Raw genomic sequence first — 19,179 nt, forward strand, 5'->3', positions numbered from 1 at the left:
TGGAGCTTTCAAGCTATTGTTAGTGCCGACCCGGCCTCGCAGCAGCCGTGGCAGTTTTACAGGCATGGCCCCATCCCTAACAAAGGCAGTTAGGATGCTATTCTCTTGGAGCTTTGGGGATGAGAGATTTCTAGTGTCTGGAAGGAGCAGTCTGGAAAGGGCATAATCTAATGCAGAAGATGAAGACAAAGGCATTTTGGAGGCAGGATGTGGGGAAAACGGGGGCATGAGATGCTCAGAAGGCTGAGCTGCTGCAGGATTGGGGGTGCAGGAGTCCAGCAGCTCAGGGTGCAAGGGTGGAGTGAGCAGTAGAGCAACAGAGAAGCTGCTCTGGGCAGGTACAGGGTGGTGTTTCTGCTGTGGTGGGGTGAAGGGGGAAGGGCTTGGGGGAAGGGGAAAAGTTGGGTGCTCTGTCCTTGAGCAGGAAATGGTGGTTCTGGTGAGAAAAGTGTGGGGTGGAAAAAGCCCCAAGGTATGACAACCACTACAATGTGACCCTGCAGAGTAGTGAGCAAAGGAGATGGAGGTGACAATTGGGACAGGAGTGTCACAGGGCTGTCGAGTGATCCTGGAGGTGGCACAGGAGGGCTGGGGGAGCAGCAGGGGGTCACCAGGGCCACCAGCACCGTGTGGTTTGGTGCAGCTCACCCAGGGCGAGTCAGGAGGCCGTTCCCAGTCACAGGGCTCGAGTTGCATTTCTTGCTGCTGGCTCCTTCCTCGCTTGGCTTTTCCAGCATCTGATCTGAGTGTTTGTTTGCTTCCAGTGATTTCAGTTGTTTTCTATTTTAGCTCCTGACCCCGGGTGCCTGGGCTGGGGCAGGCAGGCACCGTTTGAAAGCCGCCACTTGGCGGCAATAACTGTTCGAGCCGCGGAGCAGCACCCATCTAACCCCTCTTTTCACACACTCGGAGCTTCCCAAACATTAACCTTTGGATTAAAATTTTCCATGCTTGGTCTCTCCCCAGATGTGATGTCTGAGCTTTGGTTTGGGTTCATGTTTTTCCTGTTTGCTGGATTCGTATTATGGGAGAATGAAAGAAATACTTTTCCCATTTACAAAAAAAAAAAAAAAATTATAGTCTTCATTTATTTGGGTTTTTTTTTCATTCGGGGATTCACCAAAAATGGTTGAAGTTTGAAGCTGAAAATAATTAGTTTGGCTGCAGCAGGCTGTTGTCACAGCACTCAGGGAAGTGCAGCAGCTCCAGATGTGTGACAGCGTGGGTACCACCAGCACAGCCTGCACAGCCCACTCCAGGTATGTGCAGGCACTGCCAGCAGAGCCAGGAAAGCCTTGCTGTGAGTCAGCCTGAGTAACTCCAGATCTGGAAGAGGGCGTCTGGCTTTTTGTTTTTTAGAAAAGAGAGGGGAAAAAAAGTTGTTTTTCAGGCTCCGCGTGCAGGCTGCTGATGTGCCGGGGCTGCGCAGGCTCCGGGGCCGGGGTGAGTCAGGCCCAGGGCTCGTCACTGCACCATTCCCAGCCCCCTGCTCCCACTGCAGCTCATGGCACAGCAGTGATGTGCTGGGGACACGGCCATGGGAGCCCCAAGGCCCCTGTGCAGTGTGGCTGTCACTGCCCTCCTTTGCAGGACAACCTGCCTCGTTTCATCTGATACCACCAAGTGCCTGCACCGTTCCTTTTCCTTGCAGCCAAACACTCAGATCCCACTCTTGACACCTTCTTGTCCACCTTGGACAATGCTCTGCGTTTCACTGTGTTGATTTTTTTATTTTTATTTTTTTGCTGGCTGCTGCACCCCTCCTTTGTGCTCCAAGTCTGCTCGCTGCTCATCGGGTGGGGACCTGTGCTGCTCACACCAGCGCTTGTAATGTCTGGCCTGCAGCTCTGCCAGAGGCCAGAATTGGCTCTCAGTGCACGGCTGGATCGCAAGGACGGTGTTAGATGGAGGGTGGAGTGAGTGAATACCCCTCTCTTCCTACTGTGCTTTCAGGAAATGTCTCTAATGCAGCTGTAAGTGTGAATGAAGTCAAAAGGATGGATTGGTGCCCCCGCTCCAGCCCACCCCACTTGTCCCCACCCTATTGTTCTGCTTCATCTCCTCTGTTACGGGGCAGGGGCCCTGCTCTGCACTCAGCATCCCACTCCCGAGAGGAGGAGCTCTCCCAAAAACAAAGACACAGCAAGTAGCTTTCCTTTCCCCACCAAGCCAGTGTTCCAATTCCTCCTTCCCTTCCCTTCCCTAGGTGTGTTTGCAGCTCTTGGCCCAGCTGGAAGCGAGCAACTGCAAGACTCAGGCCATTAATCACTTGCCAGAAGAGCTGAGTATTGGGTATAAGTAGCAAAGCTGTGCTTGCTGCTTCCTTAAAGCCAAGCAGGATCCACATGGGCCAGAGCTCAGGGCTGGTGCCCAAAGTGACCTCCCTGCTAGGCTAAGGGAGCATGTCCTGCCTGGAGCAGCCCCTCCTGGAAGAGGACATGGGCTCTCAGGCACAAGAACGTCATCGGGAGTCCCCTAAGTGGCAGCATTTCACTGCAAAGCAAAACAGAGCGCGTGTCCCTCCCTGAAGTGGCTGCTGGAAATGGTGTGAGCTGCTTCCCGCCCTGCCCCGAGCCCGGAGCGCGCTGCCAGCGCGGTTCTTGCGGCGGGGGGGAAATGCCTCTGTTGGTGACATCTCTGGGGCTGTGGTGTCTCAGCCAGCCGAGCTGTGGTGGCATTTTTCTGGTGTTATTCCATTGCCTGCTGTATCCCCACCCTCTGTTTTCAAGGGAATTCAACGCTGGCCCCGGCGGAGCAGTCGGAGGAGCTCCTCCCTGCACGTGGCAGCCCCGCGAGCTGCCCTTTCACCAGGGCTTTGTTAGTTCAAAGCAGAGCTGCTTCTCTTTCCTCTTCCAAAGCTGAGGAGAGGCAGAGTGCCCTGAGCTTCCCAGCAGCATCCAGGGCTGGTGAGGTGTGTGAGCAGCACCGTGGCACTGACATTGCTCCATCTGGTTTGTGGAGCAGAGTTTTCTCATCCCGTGGCTCTGACTCAGGTATCTGTTTCCTCTGATGTGGGCAGCATCACTGGAGCTTTTGCCCTAGGCGTGTTGTTTTTTTGTGCCCCCAAGGGGTGGTCGGAGTTGGGGGTGCCACAGCTGGTCAGTGCTGTGGATCCCTGGGATGGGAAAAGTAGCATTGCAGGAGCAGCATCTCTGTGTTCTAAAGTTCCCCTAAAATTGGTGGGATGAACATCCAGTTTGTGCCCTAGACTAAAAAGTCTGAAGGAAATGAAATACACACACAACTTGACTCAAGCCAGTACATGCACTTTAACTCTGATTTTGGGCTGCTGCTGGGTGTCAGCTCAAGGATCCTTAGCTCTCTGCTCCCCATCCTGCTCCAAACAGCAAAACCAAATTCCTTTGGCACTGGATGCTTAGGAGGGATCTTTTGTGGTATTTACTTGGCTGCAGTTTCCTGGCCAAACGGCCTTGCCTGAATTCAATACCGCTGTGCCACTGGCACTAACCACTCTGACCACTTTACCTAGAGAGGGATCCCAGTTCAGCAGGTTGGGATTATCACCCGCTGAGAATTGCTGGTGTTTGAGGAAGTGAAAACCCCCGTGGGGCGGCTGCGAGCAGTGGCCAGGTGGGAGCTGTGCTGCTTTAGGAGGTTTTAGCGGTTCTCATTAAAACAGTCTCCTGTAGACTCAGTTTCCTAAAAGAAGAGGAGAAAATTCCAAATGCTTTCATCCCAGTTCAAGTATCCACCAGGGCAGGGAACTGTGGAAGTTACGGTGGGATCTCAGATGACATTCTCTGGAAAGAAAACTTAATAGAGTGCAAGTATGAAATGCTCAGGCCAGAGCAGCTGTGCCCTCTGCAAGGGCTTGGCCGGTGCTTGCACCTCTCCCTCGCCTGTGCTGGGTAAGGAGGGGCAGAGAGGGGGAAATCAGGGGTCTGCTGGAGGAGCCCCTCCACTTTGGAAGCCTTTGGCACCTCCGTGAGATATTTAAATGACAGACAGACATATAGGGATCTGTAAATACTCATTTGGTGCCAACTAAACCACAAAGAAGATACAGCATTTGTGGTCCAAGGAAGTTTAAATATTTGTGGTCAAACTTAAAATTCGACATAAAACTCTCATCTGCGATGGAAGGCGGCCAGGAACTGCATGGAGAATGTATAAGCTGTGTAAACTCACAGAAATGGCTTCCCAGCCAGCTCTGCCAGGACCAGGCAGAATATTCCAGCTCTTGCCTCTGCCTGAAGCAGAGGTGGCACTGGAAGGGCAAGAGATGCATGGTGCAGGCTGGGCAGGTGGGGGCTGTCAGGGTGAGCTCTGATTTGCACCTTTTTTATGCTGTTTTTATATTGTAGACTGCCATCCCTGCTCCCCCGTTCCTGTGTTGTCATGCTTTTCCTTCCACCACCCAACTTCCCTCTGTCACAGCACTCTGTGACACTGCTGCTTTGTCCTGTGGGACAGCAATCTCTGAGTTACCCTGTGGGTGAAATCATGGGGCAGTTTCTCGTCGTCTCCATGGGGAAGTCCTTGGGATAGTTTGTGCTGTGGTCAATCTTCAGGGTTTCCTCCTTAAGAGCCCCCAGCAGGGCCAGCTCCCTCCTGCCTCCGCTCCAGAGATGCATTCTGGAGCAGGGAGTGTGCCAGATAACCACAGCCTGGACTGGGCTCCTGCCCTTTTTTCCCCCTCCACATATCCTGCAGAAGGGGCTCAGTCTCAGGGCACTGTCGCAAGAGCGCCTGAGATGTGTAATGGAGCTGTTGGACTGAACATTCATCAGCCACATTTCCCGAATTCCAGGAGAGACAGATCCCAGTCCTGGCACAGCAACACAGTCTCTGGTCACCAGTGTGGCCCCATGAGCAGATGTACCCGAAAAACCCCGGGGTGGAGAGGTGTGGGGGTGGCCCTGCCTTGTCCCCAGCGCCAGCGTCTGTGCAGTGGTGGCCTCAGAGGAAGGGCAGCGTGCGGCTGCTGAGAGCAGAGCAGTCGCCTTTCCCTTACTAAGCAATCCTCCCTTCCTCCACCGAAGAGCCTGCTAACCACTTTCTTATCTGTCTGAACTCTGCAAAACAATCTCTGGCAAGGCAGGCATCCTCCGAAATGGCAGAGGAAATAAATTCCCCCAGTCCCCGAAAAGGAAGAGGCTGGAGGCTCCTGCGGCAGGGAGGGCAGCCCATGCCCTGTGAAAGCTGTCAGTGGTGCCATGTTGGCTTTGCTGAAAATAAGGAGCTTGCCTTCCTCCTTCCCCAGCCTGGCACCATGGGTTAGGGGCAGGATTTCAGGGATTTGTCTTCCCCTGTTCATGTTCTGGTAGGGTTTGCAAGGGAGGAGCAGACCGAGCTTCTTTGGATTGGCCTGACTTTTTCTCTTTCTTTCCTTGGGAAGTTTGGGGATGTGCTGGGAACTGGGGTGAGGCAGGAAGGCATTGAGGTGGCTGTAACAGGGAGTCCCTGTGTGTGATTCACTGTTTCTCCAGGACTCATCTCCCTCTTTACAGCTGTGATTTTTCAGCCCCTCATTCACACGACAGACAATTAAAATGAGCAGTCCTGTGCTCAAGGCTGTACCTTGAAGAGCAGAAATGCCCTGCTGTGGGGATCAGCACATGTGGCCATGGTGAGTGGAAGCAAATTCTTTCTCCAGTGAAAATTCCTGCAAAAACTCCTGCAGTATCTTACTGGAGGCACCATTTTGCACTGTGGAGGAGCCCACAGCCCTTGCTGAGCTGTTGGCAGCAGTGCCTGAGGACACAAGGAGAATCAGACGCTCACAAACCAGATGAAACATCCCCATTACTGACTGGAAACTTCCTGTATCCCATCATCTTCTCTGGAACTGCTCTGGTGGGGGTAAAATTAAACAAACTGAAGAGCCACCTCCTGCCTACGAGGTGTTGGATCAGCCTGGAGCCAACTGCTCCGTGCTGCAAATACTGCAGCTCCCTGGATCTGACAATGAAGTTCTTTAGCACATTTAACAGGTGAGTAAGACATTAGGGCAAGTCTTTCCAAGCATCAGCAAAAGCCAAAAGCTTGGTTTGGAGTCCAGCAGGAACTTTCCTCTCCAGGCTGTGTAGCTCCAGGGAAGCAGTTGGTCCCAGGCTGTGTCAGCTCTCCAGGCCGTCCTGGGCACAGGAATTTTAGGTGGATCTGGAGGATGGTTTTTCATCTGGAACATCTGCTTTGGCTTTGGTGTTGACTCTTCCACATAATTAACTAAAGGATCCTCAGAAGTATTTTGGCTCCAGGCCCCAGAGCTGCTCACAGCTTCCCCCATGTCACTGAGTCTCACCCTGATATCCTACAGCTGCCAGCAGATACCAGAACCTTGGCAGGAATCTGTGCAGGCTACTCAGGTCTTCTTCTGGTCTCTAACCCCAAAAATTGGGTGACTCAGCTCAGATCCATCACTTTGCACCTTTATGTCACCCATGTGTATTCTCTGCATCACTGCAGTGGATGAGGCAAGCCCAGCAAACCCTGGTGATGGTGGGCAGTTGGCTCCCTTTCCATGCTGCTTTCCAGCTTTAAAGGCCAGTCCTGGCTCAGCTGTGTGGCCTTTAAAGCTGGAAAGACGGAGGTGTTTGCCAGGCCAGAGCACATCTGCTGTGATGACTCGTCTGAGACTCTGTGCCCCAGTGCAGAGGCTGGAGCTGTGCCTGCGTGAGGCTCAGGGATGCTGGGAGAGAATTTAGGATAAGACATGGCCACACCTTCCCTTTGGAGAGTGGTTCTCCAGCTGTGTCCACAGGGAAGAGCAACTGGAATGGTTCTTCTGGGCTTCTCTGTCTCCTTGGGTGTTTTCTCATGCTCCTCTCTGTGATGGAACATCTGGCATGGATGTGGTGGATCCTTTCCCAGATGTTCTCTCTGGTTGGTGCACAGGATCCAGCAGTGAGATCCATCCAAGCCAGAGGTGCCTTGGTTTGGTCCCTGCTGCAGCCACAGTTGTTCTCTCAGATCACACACAGCGTTACAGGCACGTGGGAACCACATCTACCGAGCCTGGGATTAGTTGAAATTAAAAGTGTCTCTGAGAGGACCTGTGGCTGCAGGCAGCTCTCAGCTGCTGAAACCAGGGTTATACCCAGCTGTGAGTGCCTCTGCCCAGCTGGGATGGACACCTTGGTCCTCCCAGCCCAGGTGGCCAAACCCCCCCTCCAAGCTGTATTTGGGGCTAGGGTGGGGAACGAGCCCAGAGGAGTTGGGCTGTGATGAGTCCAGGGTTGAACCCTGCCCAGCTTCTGTGCAAGCCTGTGAGATTAAAACCCAGAAGGGATGAGACCAAACGAGGCGCTTTCCTCTGAGCTCCTCCTCCGAGCTGGCTCCCCAGGGATGGGAGGAGGCGGCCCGGGGCACAGGCAGGCAATCAGCCATGGCCTGCCTGGATGTTTTGCAGGGTCAGTGCAAGCTTTTCAGCTGGGCAGTGCAGTCGCTGCGTGGTTTAGATTGTTTGGGGCTCGCTTGGTCTCAGCATCGTTCAGCTACTTCAGTTAAGACATGTTTAAAATGATGTGGCAGAAACAGTGTTATCCCCACGCTGGATCGTGCTGGAGCTTGGCTCTGAGTCACGGTCCTATCCCGTTCCCATCTCCGAATCTGGGATGGGATCTCTCCATGCTATGACTCAAACTTCTCATGTCCTTTTCCCCTTCTGAATCCAGCTGTCAGGATGTGCTGGTGTCTCCCCCTCGCACACAGGAATGCAGAGCCTGTCCTGCGAGCAATCACTTCTCCAGAGCTGCTGCCTCCTGTTTCCTTGTGGAGTCTCAGGTTTTACCGCGGGAGAAGCTGCCAGGAGCCCTGCACACCCCTCCAGCAGCAGGGTGGCATTGCCAGAGGCTGCCGTGCAGCCCGTGTCCCCCCGGGATGTGGCAGGTCCCCGCGGCTGAGCAGGGCTCCCCTGGCCAGCTGGCTGAGCTGCCGCAGGCTCTTTGGACTAGCTGAAGGAATCTGCATTCCTGCCTCCCAGTTGTTTGCTCTTTAGGACGCTGTGTAAAATTAACAAGTTGTAAAAGTTGATTGAAGGCGGCGGAGGGTGTGACAGGGATTTTGGGAGCTGCGGGAGCGCGACGTGCGGAGCAGCGGGGCCGGCCCGGGGGCAGAGGCGCGGCTCTGACCCAAAGCGAGAGCGGCGCTGGTTTCTGCTGGTGTCACCCTGCCAGCGCCAGGTGCTGGTGTCCCCTCAGGCACAGAGCTCACAAGCCCTTCCCTCCCCTTAAATCTCCTGCAGGACATGTGGTGATGTGCTGTGGGAGCCCTCTGCCCTCCACAGTGCTCAGGGAAGCTTTTCCCTTCTGCCTGTTTTATCCATGGGGGGGTGATACAGCTGAGACCATAGAGGGGATCAGCTTCATTAGATCCTGGTTGGACTGGGGAGCCCCACTCGCTGCTGGCAGGACGTGACACTCGTGAGGTCCTGGTGGCACTGGCACTGCAGAGTGGCTTTGCAAACACAACAGCTGGTACAGTTAATGCGCAGCCCAGTGGGTCTCTACAGGCAGCTAGCGTGTGTTAATGTGTGTCCCGCTGTGTCTTACTCAATGATCAGTATGTAATGTGTGACCCATGAATTAGCAGTTGGCTAATGAGCCTCGGCAGCGTGGCCAAGCAGCCGCCAGCCCCCAGTGGGTGGCTGATGCTGGAGCTGGTGGTGAGCCTGTCTGATGGAGCAGGAGATTGGAAACGTGTCCCCTCCAGCCCCGGTGAGATCAGGCAGGCAGTCAGGGCTGCTGCAGCCGAAGCCGCCTCAGTCCCACGCCTGGTCCCCGGCCACGTGTCCCCGAGAGGCACCGCGGTGGCGAGGGGCTCTGGGGTGGCTCTGGGGAACTGAGCCCGGGTCACGGACGGGGGCACCAGACCACTTCAGCAATTCTCGTTTTCGGTTTTCCTTTGAGAGCGGCTGCGTTCGTGTCAGGCCTATTTTCATACCCAGCAGCGACTCGCAGCCAGGCTTTCGGTTCCTGCTGCCGCCCTGCACGGGGGGGAAGGGCTCTCTTCTCGCTGGGGCTGAGGTGTCTGCTGCCACATCACCAGCTCCATCCCCTCCGTGGCATTTCACGCTGACATTCCTTAGGGAAGGTCGGGCACAGCTCCTGGTGTCCCCACCACGCTCTGCCATGCTCACCAGCGGCCATCCCGGTTATCCCGGCGCTGCCACTCGTGTTTCCACCCCAAAACAGGAAGTTTTGTGGCCAGAGCGGGTTCTGGGCGCGCGCCCGGTCCCTGTGACAGACCTGGGTGCCAGTCACGGGTCACTTCTTTCCCAGCCGGGCTGCCGGCAGCCCGGGGCTCTGCCGCGTCCTCCCCGCGCGGGGCTGCACGTGACGGGGATGTGAGGAGCGTTTGCTCCTTCCCTGTTTTTCATTCATGTGGGCTGGAAAAATGTGTTCATGAGACGAGTTGCTGTGGCATTATGTCATGGGCCTTTGGTTGGGCTCTTTTCCCCCCAGCAGATGAGCTGGATTTAAGCATGTGCTGTGCTGGCTTGGCAGGAAATCTGGTGTTTCCTACTGGTTTCTTCTTCAGGGGAGGAAGGAGTGATCCCACCTGCCCTTGTCCCCAGCCCCAGCCAAGGGTGAAGGGAGCTCTTCTGCGTTTTGCCTGATCATTCCTGATCCAGGAGGCTCAGATTTAAACCTTTGTGGAGCAATGGCTGCACTGCAGCTGTGTCAGCACTCAGCTCCTCCTGAAAACCTCATGGATGTGGCTTTTATTTCTAGAGGTGTCTTGAGAAATCCCTCAGGAATGGGATCAGGAGGGGCCACCCATCTCTTCCCCACCTATACAGGCAATTCCTGCATCCCCTTCCCCACTGCTGCTATTCTTGGCCACATCCTGGCATCCCCTGGCACATGGCTGGTGGTGATGGGCACTCAGCTTGCCCAGCAGCCTGGGCACAGCAGAACTGCAGATACCCAGACTGGAAAATCCCTGGGCAGAAGTTACCCCGTGTGAGTCAGGCTGGGTCTCCGTGGCATTAGCCCGTGGAGCTGGGGGTGAAGCCAGTGGTGAGGTTTCCACCACTTCCTCAGCTGCAGCCCAGAGCTCTCAGGAACTCTCAGGAGGGATGTTTCCCATGACAGCCATTCCCACTCTGCTCGTGTTCTCTTTCCTTTGGACTTTCCCCTGCACACAGTCATTCCTAAATGAGAGCCAGGAGGAAGGGAATGTTCCTGTGGTGACACTTGCAGTGATTGCTCCTGGCTGGATGTCACAAGCAGCAAAAAGCTGTCCTGGGAAAGAGGGTCCCCAACAGCTCCTGGAACTGCTGAGCTGGTGTCACCTTGTCCTTTGCACTCCTCAGTCCCATAGGACACATTTTATAGGTGCATAGTCAGTGGTTTTGAATCTGTTGGTCCTCATAATACTAATTTTGTGATCACCCTGCTCACACCACCTCCCTGCAGCAGCAGCTGCCTCTGTGGGGAGGACAGGGCTTCTCCTCCCGTGCAGGAGGAGACAAGGGGACACAGGATTTCAGGGGGCCACCTTCAAACAGAGGCAGCCCCAGCTGCACGAGGGTGCCTCGCTCCGGCAGTGGCCGGGGTGGGAGGTTGGAGGTCAGAGGAGGGTCAGGTTTTTGACACGCACGGCAGTGACACCGTGGTTAAAATTAGCCCACAGAGAGGAAACTGGCAGTGCTGTGGAAGAGCAGAAGTTTCCTCTCACAGCAGCCTGGTGCATTGGGGCTGGTGCCACTGCCAGGCACGGCCCCATCGGGGACCAAGGCGATGTCCACCACACCAGGACCAGGCCTGGCATCACATGGTGGCTGTCCCTGGCTGTGAGGCACCTGTCCTCTCCCCAGCTTCACAATCCCATTCCTGGGAGCCTGCAGAAACCCTGTTGGGATGGGGGTCTCTGAGACTGCTTTGGTCTACGAGCACAGCAAGATGGTTTGGGGGCAGGAGAAACCGGGGTGTGAACACAGACTTCGTGTCCATAGTGTGTAGCACTTTTAATCTTGTTTGCTGACTTTCTCCCTATAAATCTGCAGCTCCCTGGGGGTGACACCAGTCAGCAGGAAGCACCAGGGGAGAGCTGTGCAGGTGCAGAGCCCTGCTGCAAGGGGACAAGGGCTGAGCCAAGGCCAGGCGTGGCGGAGGTGCCGGCCGAGGCTGGGGAGGCACTGGGCTCCCGTGCTCTGGAAACTCCATTTGAGAGCCTCATAAATTGGATAATTACCTAAGCTATTGAGTTTCCTTTGTGCCAGATCCATCCCAGCCTCCCCAACAGGGCTCCCCAGTTGGTCTGTGAGATGGGCCCATGGGACGGGGTTGGGCTGGAGGTGAGGAGAGGCTCGGGTTTTCTCAAATGCCCCCACCCTCTCACTCTCACACCTGCATCCCTCCACAGCTTTTAGGGGGGAAATCCAGCACCGAAGCCAAAATGAAACAGAGAGATAGGCCACATCATAGATCTCTCATGGCTCAGCAGGATTTTCCCCCGTTTGCTGGGGCTGGCCAGGGGCTGGCTGTGCCCTGGGAATGCTCAGAGGAGGCAGGGCAGGATCAGTGCTGAATGTCCTGACTTTGCCTCCTTTTCCCTGGGGACTACAAAGCAAGGCAAACCCCTTCCACCCGTGCTTAGGAGAGGGGCACCCCTCACATCCCTGTGGTGCCTGCATCCCGCTGGGCCTTCTATCCCGAACATTCCCCCTGGTCGTTACTCATCCGCTCCCCTTTGCACTGACTTTGTTTTCCTTTCCCTCTCCCCAACCCCCTCGTCCTCACCCCGTAGGTTATTGCAGCCGACTGCAAGAGGGTCACAGTTCTGAAGTATTTCCTGGAAGCCCTTTGTGGACAAGAAGAGCCTTTGCTGGCATTCAAGGGTGGAAAATATGTGTCAGTGGCACCCGTCCCAGACGCCATGGGAAAGGAAATGGGAAGCCAAGAGGGAAAACAACTGGAAGATCAGGTACCGTGCGGGAAGAGCGCTCCTCGGTGAAGGAAGAATCACCCCTGTGGGGCCCAGCCTCTGCCTGCCCTGCAGCTCCTGCTATTTATAGCTGGCCTGGCTGCGTGTGCATTTTATGGGGGGAGGCAGGGGGGGCAAATGGTGCACAGCCCTTGTCTCCCGAGTGTGCTTGGCTCGTGCCCTTTCCTGCCAGCCCAGCCCGCCTGCCTCTATCTCGCACGCCGCTATGACTTCCAGATGCTGCTTGCTTCATACCCAGGCTGGGGGGAGCTTTAATAACGTGCAGTGCCACGGCCCCAGGAGAGGAGGTGGGCGAGGGGGTGTCAGGGTTCAGCTTCAGGATCAAGTTTATAGCCATGGAGCTCCTTGTGGCAGAGGCCTGAGCTCCAGCCTCCAGCACACGTACAGGAAGAGCTGACATTGGCGCCCCGTCCCTCCCCTGCCTCTCACATCCTGATGTGATTAAGGAATTCAACTCTTGTTTTTCTGCCCTTGCTTGTTCCTGTAGGCCTTGCTTCACTCCAGGCTCCGTGTGTGTGTTTAAGGGCCCTGCCAGCTGCTCTGCAGGTTGACTCCTTTCTTCTGTTTAATCTTGCAGTTGGAAAGGCCAGGGAAACAGGAGAGAGGAGCAGAGGCGTTGGGAACAGGAAGCTGGGTGGCCTGGTGCTGCCCAGGCTCACTCTGGCTCCCCTCCCTGTGCTGGGGCTGGGCACTCAGAGCCAGAGGGATATCACCCTGAGCAGGGACAGCACCTTCTCCCTGTCTCGTGGGAACTGAAAGTCAGAAAGCTCAGACAAGCCCAGAGCAGTGCTGTACTCAGCACCCTCCTTGTCCCAGCTGAGCAGGGGACAGCAACTCCCCAGCCAAGAGTTGTCTCTGTAAGATGGGAGACCTGGATCTTTGTCCTGTTGTGGAGAAAGTGCTGGAGGTTTTCAAGCTGCCCTGTGGGATATGGAATGTTTAGGTTCTTCCCAGTGTCATGGCAGGGATGGTCCTGTTCTCCAGAAGGCTCCTTTTGTTGGCTCAGTCCCTCAGTTCCTGCTGTGAACAATCACAGTGCCAGGATAGCTCCCTCCTGCCCTGTCCCCACAGTCTCTGCTTAGCTGTGGCAATCTCTCCCTGAGCTCGTTGTGCAGCCCTGGAGCTTCCCTCTTGTGCTCTGATCTCAAGGGAGCTTGCAGCTCACCAGAGGGACCACCACCACTGTGGGGCAAGCAGCTCCTGACCCCTCCCCAGCAGATCTGCATCAGACAGAGGCTTTTCCCTGAGATCCTGGTGTGACACTCTGGCAGCATCCCCCCATCCCCTGTGGTCCAGGCTGTCTCAGCAGAGGGAAGTGAGCCTGAGGGCTCCCATCTTCCTCGTTCCCATGGCTAAAAGGTCACAAGGAGGGAAAAGAAGGTGGTTCTGTGGCCTGGGTGAAATGATTGAGTGCACGACTGCAGCACTGGGGTTGTTCTAAATTAAGACCACAAGTCCCTTCTGCTGACACGTGTTGTGGCAGCCTGCACAGGGCAGGGAGTGTAGCCCTGCTCTTCTCCCCCTGTGCAGGTCTCCTGCAGCCCTCCAGGGGCTCAGAGCAGGTTTTTCTGGCCAGGTGCCATCTGGGAACTCTACCCAGCCTTGGATTTTGTGCAGAGAAGAGAGGATGGGTAATGGCATGGCTTGGGAATGCCACCTATGGTCACTGGGGAGCAAGGTTGGCTGCACGAGATGAGGAGTCTGCATGCAGCAGTGGAGAGTTGGGCTCCTGGGCAGCACATGTGGGACACATGCTGAGGAACAGGGACTCCCCTTTGGATGTGGAATGACTGGGGAGAGCAGCAAAGCTTGGGTACAACATGCTTGTGAATGATGCCCAATTAGACACCAGACACCACATCCCACCCTCCTGTATCCCAGAGATTTGGGTACATGGGGAAAGGCCAGTGGGGCCTCCACCTAAGGTAGGAACAGCCTTCTGGGGTCTCCAGTCAGGCAATGCAGGCATACTGGGAACAGTCTGCAGAACTGGTGGGGAACCTCAGAGAAGGGTCTCTAGGAGAGGAAGAAGATGCAGTGTGGTCCAGATGTGCTGGTGTGAGCAGGAGGCTGGAGAACCAGGGACCCTTGAATTCAGCAAAGACTAAGCTCCTGGACAGCAGGAGCATGGCAAAGGCTGACTAGAAGTAGGGTGGAAATGTTAACAGAGGAAGTCACTAACTGTTGAAATGAGTGACGTTCAGACACAATGGATGCTCCATCATGTAGAGCTTTAAAATCAAGATTTTGAACATCTCCTTCTGAAACATCTGTTCCAGACCAGCTGGAAGTTTTGAGGCGGGTACAGGAATCTCTCTGTCCTACTCAGAGATCAAAATGGAGAAGGGCACCTGAGTTTGTAGATCTGAGGGTGCTGTCAGGATGAGCAGCCCGTGTGCCCTGTGGGATGAGGCAGCACTGTTAGAGCAGCTTTGTACTGCCCTGGTGCAGGGAGGAAGCAGCCTGGACAGGGATGTGAAGCCTGAACAGGCAGGCAAAGCAGAGAGACGGGGAAATACCATGATTTCACAGAACTGGAGGCTATAAAACATCAGTGACTCACCCAAGGCTGTGGGAAGAGTTTTCCAAGGTGAGGAAGAGGGTGTGATTTAGGAACAGAGCATAAAGCTGGGCTGCCCCTGCCCAGCCTGGTCTCTGCCTTTCCTGCCCATTATCTCCTGTCTCACCTTGTCATTTCCTGAATGTTTACTATTTATTTGACTTCTTTTGGATGTTTGAAATAGTCAGTCACCCATCAGCAAGGAGTGATGGACTGTCTGACAGGGATTTGTCTGCTGGAAAATGAAGAGCACAACGAGAATGATCCCTGCCACCAGCATCCCTTACACTGACTGCCCTCCTGTTTTTCTCTCTTTCTGCATTTCCTGGAAGGAGGATGATGTGAGGATTGAGGCCTTTGAAGATGACTCTGAGACTGAAGGCAGTGGAGGAGAGATGGACATCAAGGAGCTCAGAGCCAAAAAGCAAGCACTGGCCAGGAAAGTTGCTGAGCAGCAGCGCCGTCAAGACAAGATTCAGGTAGGATGGGCTGCTCTCACCTTGCTGTGCCAGTGGTGCACAGCTGTTTTCCTACCATGCTTCAATGGCTTCTTGGGATGTCCCATGGCACCTTAACCTTCCTGTAATGCCACGTGCTGCCTCTGTGATACACAGCAGCAAACAGTTTTGGCCCTTTGGAAGGTCCAAATCTGTGTTGCTGTCCCCACCCTGGGTAGGATCTGCCCTCCCAGGCCTTGAAATGAATGGTTTGGGGACCTTCTTGAAGGCAGACACAGCTTCCCTGGGGAGCTGCCAGCACACCCAGGAGTGGCAGGGCAGTGCTTTAGCTGCTGGCTGTGGTGCTGTGCATGCCAGGCAATGAGCTGTGCCCCAGGGCAGCGACTCTCTGTGTGTGTTCCAGTGAGGTGTGCTCCCACCCAGGGCAGAGGCTCCATGACAGCAAGATTTGGTGAGAAATCAGCCTTCCTGTGCAACGGGGCACGGGCAGACGAGGGAGGGTGGGACACGAACAGCAGAGTTCATGCAGGAGCCAGCGGTGGAAAAACAGTCTGTGAAGGGCTGCTGCAGCCAGAACGTTGCCATCGTTATGGGACAAACAGACGGGATGCAGGTGATCCTGGCCTGGCCCTGGCCTGATGAGAGCGTGTTTCCCAGTGGGAGCTGGTGAAGTAAACTGGTTGGACTGGGAGCAGGCGCCTGGCGATGCACCCTGTTGCTTTAAGAGCAATCTCTCACATGCATGGATGGCTGTTGGCTGCCTCCTCGCTCGCAACCCCTCTTCCTCCAGCCTCGCGCCCCAGATGAGGATTTCTCAGCAGAGGAAAAATTCTCCCTGGCTCCCCTCCCCCTCACCTCCGCCCTCTCTAATGCCCAGGGCCCTTCACTTCCATAATTCTTCATTTTCCAGCCTTGAACGTAAGCCAGACACATCTGTCTGGCCATATGCGTGAACTCTGCAGTGTGTGCCGAGGTGGTTGTAAAACAGGGCTGCTGAAGGCCCTACTGGGAGAGCCTGCACATGTGTACCCTCGGGCTACTGGCGCCGGGCCCAGAACCACTGCGCTTCGCTTTTCCAAACCCACCCCAACCTTTTCAGATTTCGCCTTTTTTCTCTTTTTTTTTTTCTTTCTTTTCTTTTTTTTTTTTTTTTCTTTTCGTTTGAATTCGGAGCAATCCATATCAAGGCGAAGGTAGAAGTTTGTGTGCCGGGAGGGAGGGGCCGCCCCCACAAGCCAGTCCATTATTGTTGGCAGGTACCTGGGTCACGTTAATATGAGGAGGAAGAGAGAGCAGCAACGAAAGGAGTGAGAGATTGGAGAGATGGGCTGTAAATTAAAGCGGCCTGAAGCCTTCCAGCCTCCCATGGTTGTTAAGCGGGAGGTGTAAGTAAATTCCCCACTTCCCACTGCCTTGTACAGACACAGCAAACAGGAACTGCACATGTTCGGGGAGGGCAGCGCGCGGCCGATCGCGGCGAGCGGCGCAGCTGCGGCGGGGCCCCCGGGACGGCCGCTGCCCATTCTGCAGGGACAGTGGGGGCTGCCTGATGCTGTCAGGGGCTTTCTCCCGCCGGCCTGCTCCTCCCTTCCTCCCCGGCCGTGCTGGGGCCGATGCTCGCAGGCAGAGAGAGGTCAGAATGAGGGTGTGGGCAGCTTCAGGGGCTGCACAGCTGAGAGCTGAGGTGCAGTTGGAGTCTGAAGGCACGGGGCGGAGGAGAAGTCCTTGGGGCTTCAGTAAAGTCATCCAGGCTGTAGCTGGCTGGGAATGGCCTGGAGCAGAACATGTGTGCTTGCCCCAGTCCTCTCCCTGCCCGGGTACTGACCACGCAGCTGGAGCAGCGGAGGAGCTCGGGTGGAAAATGCTGCCGGGAGAGGCCAGGTTGGAGCCAGCTCAGCATCCACTCCCTCCACTTTCCCTCTTAACCTGTGATCCTTGACCTTTCTGCTCTTCCCAACAGATTTAATGTTTCATGGGAGCTGGGGACCTTTTCTCTTCCCTGTCACAGCTTCTCAGCTGCTTTCCAAGTCACCCTTTCATTTTTCTGGGGACAAGCCACAGCTCCATCCCAGTCCAGCAGATGTGGCTCCTGTCTCAGCACACAAGACTCAGCTCCCCACACAGCAGTGGGGACTCGGCTCCAGGTGCTGTGGCTGCCTCCTGTGGAATCTGTGATGCAATGTGTGGTCCCTCAGGATGCAGGGCAAAGCCTTCATCTCTTGGCTGTGTGATTTCTTTCTGTGCCCAAGGAGAGAGCAGTGTCACGGCCTCACCTGGGATTTGCAGAGTTATACTTCTCATGGATAAAGTCACTGCCTTCTCCCCTCCAGGTTTTCCTGCCTTTCCCTGCTCCCCAGTCTCTGGCAGCCCAGCTGTGCTGCTGATTGATGCCTTGAGGGGAACTTGAGCTTCATGGCTCTCCTTAGGTCCCCGTCCCTGTCCTGGCTGTGTGCAGGACTGTGGCTTGAGCTGCTGGAGAAGCACAGGTCTAGGCAGGATAAATGGCAAAGGGGTGGCCCTGAGCCAGCAGCAGCTTTAGAGGGAACTCAGCTCATCTCTATGAGCTCATGTCCACAAACACAGACCCCAAACCCATTACTCTGGGGGGAAAGATAGACCAGAGCAGGGTCAGGTCTCTTGTATCCCTGGGCAGCTCTAGATACAGAGCAGCTCCCTGGCTCCACTGTCCTCACCACATTCCCACACTGGGACAGAATTGGTGACAGCAGGACGAGATGAAAGACCAGGCACATCCCTGTGTTCTGCTCAGGTGTTTAGAGGGAGCAGAGGCCAGGCAGGCAGGTGGACAAGAAGAGGTGGCAGTGACACTGCTGGAGCAGGCAGTGCTCTCAGACAGGGCTGTCCCCAGCCCACAGCATGTCCTGCTGCTTGGCCAGCCCTCGGTCCGTGCTGTTCAGCGTCCCCTGTCCTTTGTGCCGCCGCTGCGCGCTGGGAGCGGTCGAGTTTCCTGACCGGTTGAAAACATCCCACCTGAAACATAACAGGCTCTTCCTCTGGATGCTGCTATTGTTTTGCTCAGCATTACAGAAGCAGCTCAACCGGGGCGGCCAATTATGACATGTCTTCCCAAAATAGCAGCTCTCCTGTCCCTTCTGAGCCCACGGAACGGCCGCCCCCTTAAGATGCAGCCGCTCCTTTGTGGCGGTAGTGTGAGTAAGTGGCTAAATTTAGCCGTGTCCCATTCACGCTCTCCGTCCCCGCAGGAACAATGCCGCGGGCATGTGCACACGCACAGCACCTGCCTGGGAGCGGGCGCTGCTGCCTGCGGAAGGCGCACACCCACCCACGGCGGCTCCGCCACGGCGGCGGCCCCGGTGTGCGACCAGGCACGGGGCACGTCTACTCCCGAGGAAGACGCTGGGGACGAGCCTTGGGAGGAGGAAGCCCTGGAGCAGAGAGGCTTGGAGGAGGCATTGTTCTCGGCCCTGGAAAATGCGATCCCCGCGGAGCGCGCGGGGCTGGAAGGGGCAGCGGCGCCGGCTTTGGCCGCGGCTGGTGGCAGGAGAGAGGTGGTGGCAGGGTGGTGGTGGCCCTTCCGTCCTGCCGGAGCGGCGTGACCCCGTGTGACCCGTGCCGCTGTTCTCTTCGGCCTCCCTGCCATCCTGGCACCACGGGCAGAGCAGTTCTGGGGTCCGTGTGCGGAGCTCCAGGGTCCATGTGGAGCCTTCTCACTTTCTGTGCTGGTGCTGGAGACCCTCAGTTCGCCCCCCTGTCGCTCTACACAAAGTCCTGGTTTTTGGGGGACCCGTGCCCTGCCCACGCTGGGAGCTCTCACCCGGGCATGGACTTCCGGGGAATTCCCCAGGTGATCCCAGCTGATGGATGAGCTGGGAATTTGGGACTGTGTGTGCAGGAGTGTCGGATCTCAGTGCTGCCACCAGCTGGGGCAGCCGGGGGAGCCACCTCCGGCTGCGGCCCAGCTCCTGGGAGAAGCCCCCGTGGCCGGAGCAGCGGGATGGGCAGGGACCTGCGGGTGGGAGCAGGAGGCGAGGGAGGTGGAGCTGCCAGCCCAGGAGAGGGCACCGAGCCCCTGCTTTCAGAAGTCCACTGCCACGTCCAGCACTGTGGGGTCACCCTGCCACTGAGTTGAGCCAAGCTGAGCCTATTTGTTTAACCCAAATTAGCCAAAGCTCAATTCTGGCTGTCCCAAATCACTTGGGCCAGGGTGAGGCTGTACCTCTGCTGTTCCGTCCACCCTACACTCCCCAGGGTGCTTTCCAAATCCCA

At 56.0% G+C, this 19,179-nt stretch overlaps 1 protein-coding gene across 1 annotated transcript in view; it reads left to right on the forward strand.

Annotated features, from left to right (window-relative positions):
* SMG6 (SMG6 nonsense mediated mRNA decay factor) overlaps positions 1–19,179 on the forward strand; it is a 104,131-nt gene that overhangs the window by 75,012 nt on the left and 9,940 nt on the right. The window contains exons 14-15 of the mRNA XM_056506453.1: positions 11,716–11,892; positions 14,806–14,952. Coding sequence (XP_056362428.1) covers positions 11,716–11,892; positions 14,806–14,952 — 324 coding nt within the window. The remainder of the gene's footprint in view (positions 1–11,715; positions 11,893–14,805; positions 14,953–19,179) is intronic.

The sequence above is a fragment of the Oenanthe melanoleuca genome, chromosome 19 (genome assembly GCF_029582105.1).
Source record: "Oenanthe melanoleuca isolate GR-GAL-2019-014 chromosome 19, OMel1.0, whole genome shotgun sequence".
Classification (NCBI taxonomy): Eukaryota; Metazoa; Chordata; class Aves; order Passeriformes; family Muscicapidae; genus Oenanthe; species Oenanthe melanoleuca.